We start from the raw sequence: 17,149 nt of genomic DNA on the forward strand, positions 1-17,149 counted from the left end.
GCTGAAGAGAACGAGTAAATCCCCTCATGTTTGCCCTGGCTTCTCCAGAAAGCCAGCACCAAGCCTGCTGGCCCCAGTCACAGGACACTGCGCTGTGGCACAACGAAAGACTGTCACACTTCAGAGCAGCAAAAACAAAATCAAACTAAATCTCCAGTCATGGTTTGTATTCAGAACACTTTATTATGTAAAAAAAAAGGTTACAAAACAAAGCTCGTTGATTTCTTGTCAATTATTGTCTTCTGCAGAAAGTCACAACAAGATTATAACAGACTAAAACGCTTCTGTGCAAATGTCATCATCAAAAATAAATATGTTATTTTATGTACACATAAGTTACTGTCAAATATTAACATTAAAACAGCTCTGTTTATAAATTGGCTGCAGTAAAAATGCAGCATTGTTTTGATCTTCTAAATAATTCAGATGCTTCTTCTGTGACAGAAAAGTCATCGACCCCGTTTCTTCTAATTCCTCTCCTCTAAGACAGTGAGTCTCGCTTGAAATAATCTGGGCTCAGTCTAAAAGCATTCTGTGCATGGTGCTCAAGATGCAACAGCAGTAGGACAAGGATAGAGGTGTCTTGAATGCAAAGCTGTGATCAGAGCAGGCTCTTTTTACTGCATCCTCTGCCATCCTCAAGGCACTGCTGGCTGATAGGAGTGCACATTCATTTGCCTCCACTGGAAATCTCTCCATTAGAAGGCAGGCTGACTTTTCTCTTGAGTATATTTGTGAAATGCAGATGGGCCTGTCTAATGCCACAGGCTGATTTCCTCATAAGGGTTTAAAAGTTAGAAGCTATGAACAGGCTTTTACGAGGACAGGATGACTGCCCAGAGAGCAGAAGTAGAGTTCTCCCCTCTCCAGATAGTATTAAGAACAAAAGAACATCGCATGATGCCCGTATCCAGGACACAGGGATGGTTTAATAACGAACCCGTAGCAGCTGGAGGATTCCTAAGCTCCCAGTGTGGTGTTTAGGTGCTCACAGATGGTGGATCCAGAGCATTTCTGTTTGCAGCCTTTCTGATGACACCCGAGCACTGGGGGAGCTCCACGTCTCCCACTCCTCTGGGCACACAAGCCTTAGTGATTTAGCTCCGTTTCCAAAGAGCTGTCCTTCATATATCTAAATCCATTAAGCACCACATCTGGGTGGCTCTCTGGCATTTCCACCTTGCTGGAGAGTGGGTGAAGATGCAGGTCACTGTTGCTGTCCATGGCAATAGTCACTCCAGAAGGGTGAGTATGAGCAGAATCAGCCCCTTTTCCAGCTTCTTCTTGCACAACACGGTAGTTTTCTAGGGTCAAGCTCATGTTAGGGATGGAAGGAGTGCGAGCTACTTCTAACGTCTTCCTTGACCTGACCCTCTGGTAGCAGAAGAGGAGAGACAAGACCAGTGTATCTATGAGCAGCTCAAACATTTCCACTACAGACAACACTGAGGATCCAAACCAGAGACTCCATTGGCTTCCCATGCTGGACAGAAGCAAATTATCCTGTGGAAAGAATCAAAAGACTGCATTTACCAAACATGAAATTATTGCATGTTACCAGCAGATCCGTCAGCTATTTGTCATCTGGGGAGTTGTTTTGTGTGACTGTGTAAACTATTAAATTTTCAAGTTTATTCCTCAGGAAGAAATCCCACCCCATCCTGGGGGCTGTAAATAATCCTCCCTCCAACCATACACAGCACACCATAATTAATGAGAGGTAAAAATGTTTTGAGCTGATCTAGTTCAACCTACTGAGAGTAAAGGAGACTCGTTCACAGACTGATAGTAGAGATGCTTGTAGAAGATTGTCACCTTGGCGATGTCCTTCCTGCGTTGGAGAAAAAGAGCAGTTAGCAAGGTGCCCACACCTAACTAAGTTAGTTAGTGGGCTAAGTTAATTAGTGGGCTAATTGTAAGTTTCCCCACTTGCTCAAGCTTTACTTCTGAGTTTAATATGAGCTTGAAAAACTAGGTTAGAAAAAGGTTACAGAAGTGACTGTCTTACAGTGTTTAGAGGAAAGATGGGAAATTTATCGGAGGAACCTGTGCATTTCTCTCTTGTCCTCCCTTTCCAGAGTTTTCTAAGGATGAAGATAATCCATAGTTTTAACAAGAATACCTTTTCTCAGTAACTAACCTGTTGCTAGTAGAGTTATATCCATTCTGATGCCTTAGAGCTTGGCGGACCCAGTCCTGCAACAGACATATGTATGTTATTGACAATCCCGTCTTCTGAATTTTGGTAGGTTTAATATTTTGTAAAAGTAGATTTCATAAGCAGTAAAATGGGTATTGCTAATAACAAAAAAGGATGTAGTTAATTGGTTAATGGCATATGGTAGTAGCTGTCAAGTAATAGATATTTATATTTGCCAGACAGAAAGGGGATACACACTGGTATTTTAGGTGTATATAATATTTTGATTCTTAAATTTTGCCTTTAATGGCAACCCCACTAAATCACTTCCTTTTTACAATGTATTTGTTGCACTTACATCTGATTGTAATCTATTTCCCATGAATTAATTACCTGGTCATACAGCCTGAAAGCCCATTTAGCATTAGAGCATAAGAAATGGCAAGAGGTCATCTATTGACTCACAGAGTTTCCGTTGCAGCCCGCAGGATCTCACAAACAGCAATGTGTGAGTGACTATACTACAACACCCACTGGAAGCAGAAAGTCCTTATCACCATTTTGGAGGTGGGAACTCAGGCAGTGAGGTGAATTGTTTCAGGTCACAAGGAAATTTGGATCAGAACTGGAGCTGAATTTGCCTCTCCAGAATTTTAGCCTGGCATCTCAACTATGGAGGCATTACACTGTGCTCAGGTTTTGGACTACTTTACTTTATTTGCCTCTTCCATTGCTGCTGCCCAGGTCTTTGTTTTCATCCTTAATGTTCCCACAAACATACTAGATACAGTTTCACCTCTAAACTCAGCCATTGTCTGTATGGATTACCTGAGACTTTGCTGATGGCCATTTAGCTGTCCCAGCAGACACCTTGTACAGTGATTCCCTGTTAAGATAAAAATGGAGTTTATAATCACTACAACTCTTGGCATTGAAAAGTGAAGGAGTTCAACAAGCCAACTGCTTGCCCAAAGCAGAACTGCTAGGGGCTGCTCTTGAGAACCTTGGAAAAAACTTTGTAAATCAGCTTAGAAAATAAAACCAGAGGTTGGCTGAGAACTGTTTGAATTGGGAAGAAAACTAGAAACAGTTTGAAAATCCTGGAACTCCTCTTTGATGTGGTCAAAACCAAAGTATTTGATATTTTGCTTTAAAATGATCTCTTTCTGTTTTGAATGCTGGCACTTATTGTTCTCTGCTCTTGTGACCTACCGGCAAGGCTTGGGGCACTGGTCAAAACAATTCAGGTGATGATTTCTGAGCCTGTTGTAAAGCTGGTAAAAGCAGTGACCTGGTGGAAAAAATGAGAGAAACACACTCAGACACTTCCTCAGGAAATGGAAGGCATCTACAAAGTAGAAGGGCAGCAATCTAAGGAGCAGTGTAACCAGTGACTGTGCCAGAAGAGGCGTGCCCTGCTGGCAAGGACAGGACAGAAATGTTTTGCTCTTACCCCACGCAGGTTGCTTGTTGTAGTTACAGTACTCAGCACCAGGAGGCAGTGGGTAGTAGTAATAGCCACAGCCACATTTTCGAACCATTATGTGCTGAAAGCAGGAATGCAGACAAGCCTGGAAAAAAAAAAAAGACATAAAAGCTTGGATAAGACAGAAATTCCCAAGTGCCCAAAGCTTCAGACCATAGTGTGCAGCTGCTAGAAGGAGACGTACAGATTTCATGATTGCAAAAAGATGCCAGCCATTACTAGAGCAAGCTGAGGCAAAAGGTCTTCATTTTTCACTCCACGACTTTCCTTCTGAGAACATCATTGAACTCAGTGAGACAGATCACTTTGTGATTATGTCCAGTAACATCTCATTTAAACAGCCCAAGCATCGAGATCCAGGAGCAACTACTTACAAAACCAAAAGCCTGATGGTAGAAGAATGTCCTGCCAGAACAGCCTTGGCTGGCTCACTGCCTCTTCTCCCTTGTGCCACAAAGAGGGGAGAGCCCCAGTATCTCCTGCTCAGTGAAACACATTCCCAGTTCTAACACCATGTTTGTGAGCTACTTTTGGATGGCATAAATCGCTGTTATCTCCAGCAGCGATCCTACTGATTTCTAAAAGGTCTCTGGAGAGTAAGGTATGGATTTTTTGCTATTTATCCACTCTGAATAAGCTGGGGCCTCAGCCAGCCACTCTGACAATACCTGCAGGGTGTAGGAGTTGTTGTACAGGAGTTTAACATTCACATCACTGCCATCAGTCGTGCATTTCCCATAATTGCCACCCAGGCGATTCACCTCATCCTGTGGACACAGAAAAGAGGCCTGAGTGATTAGAAGCTTTAATTGGCCCTAGCCATTACCATATAAACTTAACTGTATGGAGCACCATATACATAAAGGACAGAAAGTATGGTTATATATACATATATATTTGGTCAGTCAGTATGGCTCAGCTGACAAGCAGTAACTCATCACATCAACATAGCCCAATCACTTTTGGATGTTTGTTCTCATCCTTATAGACACACGTGGTCCCGCGTGGAGGTACACTGAGGTGTAGGAGCCTCAGTGTAAAAACAAATCAGACCCCAATGTACCGAGGACCAAAAGGTCACTTGTACAGTTGAAATAATTTTGTTTTACCTATGGGAACCTGAGCACAGTGAAGAGAGAAAATGGGCTTGCATGCAGAGTCGAGAAGTGAACACCAGAGCCTCACAAGCCCATTGTGTGAGTCAGTCAGAGTTCGGCTCCTCGCAACTTTCTGCCATCGGAAGGAAAAGAAATAATGCTCTTGAGCAAGCGACTAACCTGCTGAATGCCTATGATGGTTGCAATGCCCGGTCTGATGTCAAAGCCTTCGTGCTCAAGGAATGGTGTCTGATTGTGGTTGTGTATCATCACTTTCACACCTGCTACTGTAGACAGGAGTGGGATGTGATCCTTCTGCTCTGCTCTCAGGATAAGGGAAAGTCCTGTAAGCCACAGAAAAGGGAAGCTTACAACAACTTATTTGGGGTTGAAATAGGAACGTCAGCATGTCTTGAATTCTCAGCACTGATGAAATTGCTCTTAGTTCACAGAAGAGGCACTGGTTTTCCTTAGAGACCTAGTGAATGGTCGGGTAGATATTGCACCAGCCTACTCCAAAACTGCAATAATATTCTGCCTGAAACCTGGAACAGTATTCTGCTTGCTATGGTTATGTAACTAGCTGATACGGTTATGATACTAGCTGATATACATGTGGCTAGTGAAGCAAGAAAATACAGCACATAATTTGTGCTACCAGACTAGAAGAGAGGGCTATATTTTTAGAAGACAGATATTTAATCCATAGCCAAGTTACATTCACGTTACCTCTTCTTCCCACCCTTTGTCAAATAACATACCATAAGGAATTCCTGGTTTTGTTGCTGTCCAAAAGGAGTCCGTTCCCTTGCTGTTAAAAGTATAGCAGCTTCCAAAGACTGGGTGGTGAAAGTGAACATAGTCACTGAAACCAAGAGAGATTTTGATAGGTTTTAATTACAAGTGTAACACCTTTACTTCTACAAAGCATGTGTTTTGTGTATGGGGGGGGGGGGTGTAGGTACCTGGGCGCCTATGGGAAAGAGTTGCTAATTCACCAGAAACAAGGAAAAAATTATCTGCTCAGAGATTCACTGCTTGCAGGTTACAGCCAGAGTGGCAAATACAGGAGTCAAATTCAGAGTTCTGACTTGTGTTTCCGTCTACCAACCACATTCAGTTGTTTCCTGCCTGTCCCAGAATCCAGGCAGGCTGAAGCATGAGACCAATTCTGTGTTCTGATCATAGAATCACAGAACGGTTTGGGTGGGAAGGGACTTTAAAGATCATCTAATTCCAACCCCCCCTGCCATGGGCAGGGACACCTCCCACCAGACCAGGTTGCTCAAAGCCCCATCCAACCTCGCCTGAAACACTCCCAGGGATGGGGCATCCAATCGCTAAGAGAAGGAGCTTCTCTTTCCTTGTATACTTAAAAATTACACCACTTAGGGTCTTGATGAACTTCCCGGGCCAAGTCAACCATAGGCATGAAGGAATTAGAAACTATAACTTTTCTTTTGTGCTGGGCAGCAGGCCCACTTTGCCTCAAGGCACAAAAGGGTGCAGAAAGACCATCTGACCCTGTTGGCATTACCTGAGTCCTTCTGGCATAAAGGTTAAGAGCAATCCTTGTGCTCAAGGGCCAAGCCACATGGTAAGAGCAGTGAGAGCCTTATCTCCTCACTTTTCATTTTTCTAGTAAAAACAGGCCTCGCTTTTATGCTCCTTTCCACCCATGCAGGCAATCATTCATTATTTATCACCCAATACAGTCAGCACATCCTTGTACCAGTGAAGTCTCAGTTCCTGCTGAATTTCCCTTAGGCTTTTTTGACAGCCTAATACACTCACTGCAAATCACAGAGGTAACTCATGGGGGAACGCCAGTTTCTAGGTTCCTAGCTCTGTGCTTTGATCACGAGAGGTGGCTCTCTTTGAGTCAGGTCTCCACCAAGAGCTGAGTCTGGCAGTTTGCCACGAGATGCGATGCCTCACCCTACAGGCCCAGTTTCAAGTCCCTGAGTTTTGCTGAAATCCCAATCAGCACCTCAGGAAGCAACATACCTGGGCCTGCAGGGCTCCCCATCATACTGGCAGGAGTAGACCATATCTTCTATTTGTTCCTCGTGATCAGAGATGTTGATTATAACCGGCAGCTGGGACATGATATTGATGTAGTGAAACCTGTACCATTCAAGAATTGCATCCATCCCAGATGAGTAGGCCTTGTAAAAGCAGTTCCCACCTGTGGCATTGCACTGGGAAAAAAGAAGAGAGCAGCCTAACTAGCATGCATAACTAGGCCATGACAGCTTGAGGGTGACAGAGATCAGGGGGCAAAGGAAATAGCACATACAAGGAGGTGGGGAACCTATATTTTTCCAGAAAATGAAGTGTCTGAGCACTTTAGCTATGTGATAAGCACCTTCTTTCCCTGAGACTAGATTAGGTGTGCTTCTTCATCTCGGTGGTATCAGTGGGGAAAAGAGACAGGAGATGAGAGCAGAGAAGCAAATTCAAGTACGTTGGAAGAAAGAAGGAGAGGGGTGGTAGGAATACTTTACAAGCCATGAATCATGGACCAAGTCCTGAGACGCTTTCTTTGTTCTTACTCAGACCTTAGACAGGTGAACACCCACAGGTTCTGGTGAAAGTGTGCTTGGTGAAGGACCTCAGGAGAGGGCAGGGCGATAATCATCAGACAAAAATTGCTGGCCTTTCAAGCCACATCAATTTCTCTCTCAGAGCTGTTGCTCTTAGGTCTATGCTAATTCTGTTCATGAGATGAAGGAGTTGAAGCACTCACGTTATTCTCCAAAGTAACAAATACCCATTTGTGGTATTCATTGTCTTGATTATTTATTGTCATCTCTTGTCTTATCTGTGACAATTCTAGTACCCCAGTACCACAGCATTTAGACACTGAGGAAATTCTTGTTGTTTTAGATGGGCTCTTCATTCTCTGTTATTTCTGGGTTCACCTGCTAAGTGTAGATGTTTTGTATAATTTTAGAAAGGGGTACAATGATTCCCACAGCCTATTGCTGCCTTTCTCTACCAAATTCATTACTGCCAGAGGGACTTTACAGGTGGGTGAGTTGTGTAAGGCCACTGAAGTTTTTATTGCTTCCCTTGACAAGAACCATAGCAATCAGCACAAAATGATGATGATATGGGGATGAGCTCCTCCTCAAATATCCTCCAAGCTGTCATTACACAGCACTAAAACTACCTATTTTTTTCACTGACTTGTTGAATGTACCTGGTGAGATCTCTGTCAGGGCCCTGAGTGTCCCTATAGGCTTTAATGGCCCTGAGCAGCCTCACCTGGGGCCTCCACCTGGGGCCAGGAGCCCATTTAAGCTCAGCTTGGGGCCTTCAGATCTTCTTTGGGGGATGTTGTAGGACTGCTGGTCTCCAGCGAGGCCACAGCTACGTCCCTGCCTCACCATGGGCCCTGTCGACCCAGACCCTGGCCTGTGGACAAGCCTCCTGACCTCAAACCTGCCTCATCACTGGGATCTCAGCCATGACCTGGATTTTGCTTGAAGCTGGCCATCATCTTTGTGCTCTCCTTGCTCAGGTAGGGTGCGATGGGGCCCTATAAGAGATGTCCCTGCCCTGCTGGCCTTGGGTTCCCTCAAAATCTGCCCTGTCTGGGAACGGGTTCATATCTTCAAAAGACACACTTACCAGCCTGAAGCCCACATGGGACTGCCTCTTTCCTGTCTTATTGTTGAGCTCAGATGTTCTCAGTAGTGAGAAGTTTTGGCTCAGTTTGAAGCTGGATCTGCTGAGGTTGCCTGTGCTTGACAAGTCTCTCATGCGGATGTTTTTCTCATTCATGCGGAACATGCTGGCTGTTGTGTTGATGCCATATAGAAAAGCAATAGATTCCTCTGCCATGCGATCCAGCTGAACCAAGTGTTCACTGACCAGTTCAAATCTGTGAGGACCGGAAATATTTGCTATGTGTGACTATCCATGTTTCTCTGAGACAAAAGCACTTTATGCACCTCATAGTAACTACAAACGGCTATTCTCCTGGTCTCTGGCTGAGAAAAGGTAGCGATTGTGCTGCTGTGCTTAGCATGCCTAATTTCATTGAGCTAATTTATTAGGCACTCCAGCAGCTGCATTTCCAGTTGCTGGGTCCTCCACTGAAAACCTCAGAGTTTGCTGTCGTGCAACATCAGCTGCACAAACAGGCCCTCCTTTCAGCCAATTACTTAATTGTTTCTGAGGAAATTACACAATTCCTTCACTATGTAATTTAAAACCTCTTGATAAGTTGCCACTACTGTATGAGCCTTGTTTGACAAACCTACTTGAAAAGACTTCCATGGAAGTTTCCTTAAAGTCCTTTGTCTGAACAAAAAAAAAAAGGCAGTTAGCATTAGTGTGCATCGCTCCAGTGATCTGTGATTTAGCTTGAATAAATACATGCAGTAACCATGTATTTTGGGGAAGGACTATTTTTATCAGAGCATGAAATCAGTTAGCACTCGAACCAGGTGTCAAGGCAGAGTTCTCCTGATCCTGAATCAGTGCATCAGATAAACTGCTATGTACTGTTGCCCAATTCCAAACAAGATCTGGTCTGAAAACCAGTTTGGAAATAAATCCCTCTGCAGCTCATGGGGCCTTCCTACTGCCCACCCTGCTTGGATTGGCAGCAAAGCTCCTCCAGGCTTCAGTCCGTCACCTTCTAGACCCTTGTAGCTAAAGACAGGGTTATAGCCAAGTGGAAAAAACACGTTACCTGTATGGGTCCAGATTGCAGATAGTGATTGCTGGAAACATCTTGGGCTCTGAATGCATGGACATGGTCAGGACAACTGGGTAGGCCCAGTACTGGCTGAACATAAGTGCAAATTGCCAGTACAACATGCCGAAGCTGGCGAGTAAAAGCAGAGTCCAAAAAGCTGTTTTCATCTTGTTGCTGTCCGAGCACACGAGGCGGATGGTGCCGTGGATTGTGGTGTTCTTGCAGAAGAACTCAAACATATCCTTGAAGGAATCATAAAACTCGATCAAGCCTTCTTTTCTCTCTTCCTCCTCTCTCGCCACTTCCTGCTCCATCCTTTAAGTCTGTTTCTGTTCAGTAAGAAGGAAAGAAAAAAATCTTATTAGCTCGTGAGAAAGACCACGGTTGATCTGTGGACCCATTCAAACAGGGTGTTGAATGAGTTTGTTATTAGCAAAAGCTGAAAATAGCTATGAGCTGGCCTCTATCCCTCTTCACAGAGTGTGAACACCAGGGAGTAGCAAAAATCAAATGTTCTGCATGCTGCTGCTTAAGTACCTTCAAGTGATTTTATCACGCACACTATGACATCTCTGTTAGTGTGGATATGCAAAGTGAATGTGACTAATACCCAAGCTGCTGAGAAGTCTTCAGCCAAAGGCGTGTGTAGCTTGCTTCTTTCTAAGAATACTGAGGACCAACACTTAATTCTGGAACACTGTACCACCATTTATTAATAGACATGCAACTAATTCATTAATATGAGTAAATTTCTGGTGAAACATACTGGGCTAGGAAGCTTGAAATAGTCACAGAATGAGCAGTATGGCTTCATCCTTATGTCAGGGAATCAAAGGATAAATCCAGCTTTCAGGTGTGTGGAAGGGAGAAATTAGGATCGGTTTTGAACTATTGCATGGTCTGACATTCTGTAGAGTGGAAGTGAATGGGATTAATGTCTGTCATTCCTGAAATACAGCCACTTCCGAGATGAAATATAGTATGTATTTCATAGTTCAGATGAGTACAATCAGATCTTCAGGAAAGGAAGTGGAGGGAAACTCCTCAGTTGAAACCACAGAGGGAATTAACCAAATTGGGGTGTGGATAAAGCATTGCAGCTCCTACTTAAAATTAAATGCTCTTGGGTTGTTTCTGAAGACCACAGTAACATTAATTACCGCTATTAGAAATTTTGCCACTTATCTCTTACATAAATACTTTCTTTCAAGAATCTACAAATCTCTTTATAAAGGGGGTCTTATCCTTATCTCTGATTTACAGATGTGAAAATGAAGAACAGAAATTCCACATCATCCAGGAGTGGCATAACTGGAAATCAAAATCCACATCTGCTTCCTCATGGTAAGTAAAAAGTCTGTTACGCTACGCTAGATTATCTCAGAATTTCTGCTGATGAAAGTGAATGTTATTTATGCTCATGTGCTTTAGTCAGCATGGACTGATGGAATCTTCCCAGGTTTCAGTACCGGCTTGGACATAGGATTTATGTTGACATACTTCCACTTAGTGAACATGACATCAAGTCCTGTAATATGTGAGTTTCCAACATGACAGCACTCTATGAATCACCCTGCCTATTATGCTATTAAGAGAAGTTTTTGCTGATTGCAACACTTCACTCCAACCTTAACTCCAAATAACAATCTGTTAAGTACACTAACAGTTTGAAGTCAAGAAACGAGCACACAAATAACTAAAGCATTGTTCAAAGTGGGCTCTGCAGTAATGAAACAAACACTCAAGACCCAAGGTCTCAGTGAAGGGTCTGAAGTGTTTGGGGTTGTCTCAGCCTGAGGAGCCAGTGAGGGTACCCCAGATCTGCTGATAAACGCTGGTGCCCTGACCTTCAGTGCCTTCAGTGCCCGCGGAGACTACATGTCTCTGTCGAAACATGTTTTTTTGTCAAAGGTTCTCGTACTAGGATGCTTCAAATGAAATACCATCTTAAGGAGACATAAGCTGTTAAGACAGTCTCTTCAGTGTACTTTTCATGTCAGAAGATTAGGAATAATCATGAAATAGTGAATAGCACTTCAGAAAGGTGTACATCAGATCAGCTTTATGACAAATAGCACACAAGTGTATTATCTGACAAGGAAACCCTGCTTATTACCAGTTATTTTCCCCAAAGACCGTGACAGATCCATGTTTGTATTTTCTGAGATATCATTTAACAATAATAACACAATTCAATCAAGGGCATATGCATCTGCTGTATGTGTTAAAATTAATCATGACAAATTATTTTTCAATTTTCTTAAAATATTCACTTTTGAACAAATACAGAAACCTCAAGCAAAGTGACATATATATATATATATATATATAAAAGCCATGAACAATTAAAAGAATGCGTTATAAAGAACTGAAGTGGGAGATGAGAAATTCCACTTTTGTTACAAGGAAATACTGTTTTTTTGCATTGTGCTGATATGGTTGATCTGCTATTCGTAGACATGTAGGCTACGCAGAGCCATAGTTTTGAGCCACTGGTTACAAATTTTATCAGCCAGCCTTAGAGCTGAAGGTTTCCATCTCGGTACTTCTTTGGTCAAAAGGATTATCTGTGGCAAATTAGAAATGAATCCATGGTAGTCTTGCAACCACTAATGGCTACACATTTTTTGTTAGATTCAATTTTTAGGCTAAATTATGCATTCAACCTTTATCTTATTCAACCTTTTCTTTCTCATTTTATTTGGATAAAAATAAATGAAAACAAGTCTATAGTGTATTTTAAGAAATATATTGGATGAGCCCTCAAATATTTACAGTGGTTTAAGATGGAAATGAAAACTGAGACGAAAATGGGAAAATGAAATTTGTTACTGTAATAATCTTACTACAGCTAGCCTTGCTCTAATGAGAAAAAAATAAAGGTAATATTTACCAGAAGTGAATGATCAATCTGTCAAACACTTTTTCTATGTATAATTTGGAATCTAAAAAAAATCTGTAAGTTTTCAAACCGTGGCTAACAGAGGCAGTCCAGTTCCTAGAAATTCTGAGTTGGCTCTTGAGGCTATGGCTAGCTAGTTCATACCATTTGAAAACATTCTTAAAGTAGCTAAAATGGAAACGTATATGGCAATGCAAAGTAACAGAGCGAGTCTTTCAAAACGCACGTGTACAGGCAACAGAACATCCCCTCTCCACTGGTTTCCCAGGCCAGCCTACCACTAATTCATTTACCATAGCAATTGCAGTCAAGGACTTAACAAAACAGTGAACGGTTGGTTGTCTGTCTTGTCTGTGGTAAGTGCCTGGAGAGAGGCTGCAGGTTATAGAGCCTGTGGAAGTGAGAAAGCAATGGCAGACAGATGTATGTTCATCTGTTATCACAGCAACGTAACGCTCAGCACATTAAACACCTACACACATCGTGTAGTCAAACATTTAACCTTGTATATATCTGCATCTACAAATCAATCATACATCTATATGGAAATACACAGTAAAACAACGAAGTCCACATTTCAAAAACATCTGTACTGTACCTTGGCAGGAACTCTGTTTTAGAGTAGGCACTAAGCTCGGCCTTCAGCTTTTTCCTGGACAGCAGACAAGTCTCGGTCCCAAGCTTTGGCTGCCTTTTCTAACTGAAGATATGCTGGAGCTGTCCAGCCTATATGGATCAAATTGATGACATCAAAAGGGGCAGGTCTTAAAAAACAAATCATGGGAATTATTCAAAGCATGATCCAGGGAATAATAGGAAGTGAATGAACTGGACAAACAAGTTAACATTAAGGTTACACTTGAGTTAAGGTTGGTATGACTGGGGGGTATGGGGGTGTTCCTTTTCTTCAATGGCCAGAACAGTTTTTTTAGCCATAATTTCTATAAATATCTAGTGGAGTAGTCATGGGAGCTGGAAGGTTCTTCCTGCTCTGAGCTTCCCTATCAAGGAATTAGCTTTCTGCCTTCTTTCCATGGTTTCCGGAGGCTTGCATGATCACTAGTAATTGAAGCCATTAGGGTTTCTATATGTGTGCTTCAGGAATTACATACCTAGGTGTAATCCGAAATGATCGGCTACTTGGTCTGTGTAAGGCGCATGTGGCACTGGATTTCTTCCTGCTTCTCCAAAACTATTGCTCACCTGTAGTGGGTTTTCCCATATTTGTTAAAAACTCATCTCTTTGGATGGTGGGACTTGAATGGACTCAATCTGAGCATCAGCCATGATACTTGATTTAAACCAGAACACTTTTGTAATACTGCTTAGTTAAGACTTTTACAAGTCTTTAGCATAAGTAATGCAAAATTATTTGGTATTCTGAATCTGCTAAAACAAACAAAAAAAAAACCCACCTTGATTTACTTGCATAATTAATACTGACATCTGTCCAGCTGGAAGATGGCTCTGCATTGGTTTTGCAAGGAGCTTGTTATAAAATATCAAATTCTCTGGATACAGATAATGTTTAGAGCTCCAAATCTGACCAGCAGAGCTTCTGCCTGCCTTTCAAAATCACCTAGTAAATGGGTTTTCTGTTACATTGGAAATTGTGAAATACTTTTAGCTGCGAAATAAAAGATCATTGAAATTTCTTGTGAAATTCAATTCAAAAAGGGAGATGAGGATCAGGAAAAACTGAGAAAATACTCTTCTGATTTTGATTAATTTAAATCCTTTTATGGTCCTTTGAGCCAATGCTTTACATTTTTAACAAGTGTTTTGTGCCGGGTTCTATTTTAGAAAACCAAAACATTAAGAACATTCATCTCAATTTTAAGAGAATGTTCTAAAAGAATTCAACAGCTGCTATTAATGTTTTTACCCTTTTTGGTACTAAAGAAATTTCACAAAACCATTTGGAAAATGTTTTAAATTTTGAAGCCAGTATTTTAGGGTGTAAAAAGCAAACTTGAAATTTAAAAAAATCGATTTGTCTCTTAAATCAACAGCTACAATAGAGCCACTTGTCACTGATTGATGAAGCCGTTAAATTCTCGTTAAAAATCTCTGAACACTGAAAACCTACTTCTGTCATCTTCATTTATTCGTCCCCCACCCTTCTTTCTCTCTTCATTTTATATTGTGTAATAGCAGAAGGCAACAATAAATCCTTGACAATGAAATTATTGCACAATGAACACACAAGGCAAACTCTGTTGCTTCATTATGGCTGCAGGCCTTGGTGTAGGGATTGTCTGGCTGCACATCGGAACAGTACCTTCTGAGCCAGCCATGAGATTTTCCTGCAGGAAATGAAGAACTGGATGTGCAGACACGGCTGTCCCTCGAGCAAGAGGCCCTTTCTGTTTGCCCTCACTCATTTGTCATCCCATGTCCTGAACTGTGGGGAGAAGGGAAGAAAACTCTTGGGCTGGTTCAAAGATGGTGTTTCTATCCAAAATCCAGAAATAGATTCTGTAAATAACACTCGTGACACAGTCCTTTATTGCTGCAGAAAAATACTATGCTGTAGTTACTTTCAGTGGGACAGAAAATCTGTCAGTGCTTGTATGCTGTTAGAGGGAAGGAGTACACGTGTTGTGTGCCCCCCTGCCAGGTTGGGCTTTGTTCAAGGTGTTAAAGCAACTGCCCAACTCCATGCTCCCAACCCTTGTTTCTGCACCCATCTCTTAGACTGCTGAAAGAGGAATGAAAATGAGACCGCACAGAAGGAGCCCTTGAATACGTGCATATCTCCGTATCAGCACCCGCTTGGAGTAACACAAGAGGTACAAAGAATGTCCTGCAGGCAGAGAGATGAGACTGCAGCTATTTCACATGGGCAGGGGAGATATTCAGTGAATTGATGTTCCTTGTGGAATGGACTTAGGCATTTGAGGAAATCTACACTTGGACAGTATCTTTTTCAGTTTTGAATATTTCCTGATAGCTGGTGCATGTGGAATTTTTGTTCTCTGTAGAGTAAACCCCTCTTATTGTCCATGTTAGATACAAGCAGATCAGCAGTGCAGCTAGCAGCCAGCATGCAGAGCATTTGGGGGGGCACTGCCCCTTACTAGACTTGCTGTTACAGGCCGGAGTTGTTTAAAAAAAAAAAGTCCCAGAGATTAAACAGAGAAGTATAGTGATGATCTCTAGCTTGAGTCCTTCCTACTGTGTCAGGCTGGCCCTCCAGAGCTCAAATAGCATTGTCCACCCTCACTTTAAATGCCTAAAACAAGAGGTGCCACAGCGTCTGGACTTATAAGAGCAAGGAGCTGCAGTGAGGTCTGAGCACACAGGTATGAATGCTTCCAACCACGGAAATTACACCCCCTGACCTCCCAAGGTACATTCCTGTGACCCTGAAGCTTAGAGAAGCCAATCTGGAGCTGTCCTCCCATAGGAACCAGAGGACGCTCCAACAGCGTGGTCATGGAGACTTCCCCAGTTGGCTGAAAGCTGCTTGTGGTGAGAGGCATAAAACAAATCAGCAAACTGAAATGATCCATCCACCCCCCCGGCTCCTAGCAGCTTTCCTTGCTGCCACACCATGCTGTAAACTTCACTGTAATTTGCTGTCCACTAACTGCACAAACTGTCCTTCAGTTATTAACTTTCTCCCTTGCTGCTCTTGTTTCATATTATTGTGCTCTCTCACGCTTAAGTGTTTCATTACTTTCTGTTCTTATTCCTGAACTCGCCTGTGTCTTGCAGAGGTTCCCACCGCTTTCCCTGCCCCACTCCTTGGCCTGAGCTGGGCGAAGCTGCCCCTGGCACCCGCATCCTCCGGGAGCAGGAGGGTGACGGAGCAGATCCTGCACCCTCCTGCCTCCAGCAGGCTTTGCAAGTCTAAAGTTCAACTTGATTTTTTTAGAGAATCAGGCTTTACTCACGTCACTTGTTCCTGCATGGGTGGTGTTTGATATCCTGGACTGCTCCAGGTACTCTCTCAAGCCATCTTCCCACATTGTCCCTCATTGCAGAAGACACAGCATACCAACCCGGCTTTCCCCACTCTGGGATCAGTGCGACTTGCCTCCTCCTGTTTTGTGGAAACTCCCTCAGAAGGCTTTCTTCATGGCCACTGGACGAGCCAGTCTATTCCTCCTCCCACTCACAGGCGGACAAACTCCTGTGGGCAACTCTAGCAGAAGGAAACTCCCAGCATTTCCTCCTTGTTTTCTTGGTTGGCTGCGCCACGTATGGGCTTGAGCTGGCATGCACTAGGCTCTGCCTCCTGCATTTGCTCCTGGCTCTTCCTAGTCAGAAGCATGTTGTCTTCCTTTCTGGACACAAAATTGTTCTGTGCTGCCCTCCTGGATAAAGGAGCAGTGCTCAGAGATATGGGAGTGCTGACAGCTTGTCCAGCCCTACGCAAGAGGCAGAACAATGGCAGTCCCTGCCCTGGAGAGCTTTTGAATATTGCTTAATGTCTCCTGATCCTGCCCCGAATGTTCCCATACTGACCCTGTTTTTCAGATGCCTTCCTCACCTCCGGGCATTTCATTTGAAGCTCTCCGTTCACCAAAATCTCTTCAGAGAACCCCAACGTTCATTGTTTTACCTGTGTGATGCTTTGAGCAGTGGCTGAGGGGATCTATATCTCGAAACCACAGGGAGCTCTGCCTGCAGGAACAGAATAGCATTGGTGTACCTCAGCTTCCCTTCTGTGCTGGTTTGCATCCAGCCAAGGCAGCGTCAAGTGCTGCAGAGGCTGCCAAACCTGCTCAAGGCAGTAGGTGAGTGCTCCTTAACCTGTGCTGAGCTCCCCGGTGCTCCGGTTTTGTCACCAGCAGTGCCTGAGTTA

General features: G+C 43.1%; 1 protein-coding gene across 1 annotated transcript; it reads right to left on the bottom strand.

Moving 5' to 3' along the window:
- Positions 1 to 160: 160 nt before the first annotated feature.
- On the bottom strand, positions 161 to 16,404 carry SCNN1D (sodium channel epithelial 1 subunit delta). The gene is made up of 13 exons (XM_035557577.1): positions 16,236 to 16,404; positions 9,429 to 9,763; positions 8,360 to 8,612; positions 6,731 to 6,924; positions 5,485 to 5,588; positions 4,904 to 5,067; positions 4,295 to 4,393; positions 3,594 to 3,711; positions 3,353 to 3,431; positions 2,969 to 3,026; positions 2,141 to 2,196; positions 1,756 to 1,831; positions 161 to 1,503 (listed from the first exon to the last, which is right to left on the bottom strand). The coding sequence occupies exons 2-13, from the start codon at positions 9,746 to 9,748 to the stop codon at positions 1,090 to 1,092; spliced, it is 1,935 nt and encodes a 644-aa protein (XP_035413470.1). The 5' UTR covers positions 9,749 to 9,763; positions 16,236 to 16,404; the 3' UTR covers positions 161 to 1,089.
- Between the last annotated feature and the right edge of the window lie 745 nt (positions 16,405 to 17,149).

The sequence above is a fragment of the Cygnus atratus genome, chromosome 21 (genome assembly GCF_013377495.2).
Source record: "Cygnus atratus isolate AKBS03 ecotype Queensland, Australia chromosome 21, CAtr_DNAZoo_HiC_assembly, whole genome shotgun sequence".
In the NCBI taxonomy this organism is placed as follows: Eukaryota; Metazoa; Chordata; class Aves; order Anseriformes; family Anatidae; genus Cygnus; species Cygnus atratus.

Bases quoted from the DNA above. Each gene is read 5' to 3' on its own strand.
- SCNN1D (XM_035557577.1), bottom strand. From the start codon at position 9,748: ATGGAGCAGGAAGTGGCGAGAGAGGAGGAAGAGAGAAAAGAAGGCTTG. The intron at 5,589-6,730 runs GTATGTTGCTTC...TCTTGGTTTCAG, and splicing joins GGGGAGCCCTGCAGGCCCAG to TGACTATGTTCACTTTCACC. The intron at 3,027-3,352 runs GTAGGTCACAAG...TTATCTTAACAG, and splicing joins CAGTGCCCCAAGCCTTGCCG to GGAATCACTGTACAAGGTGT.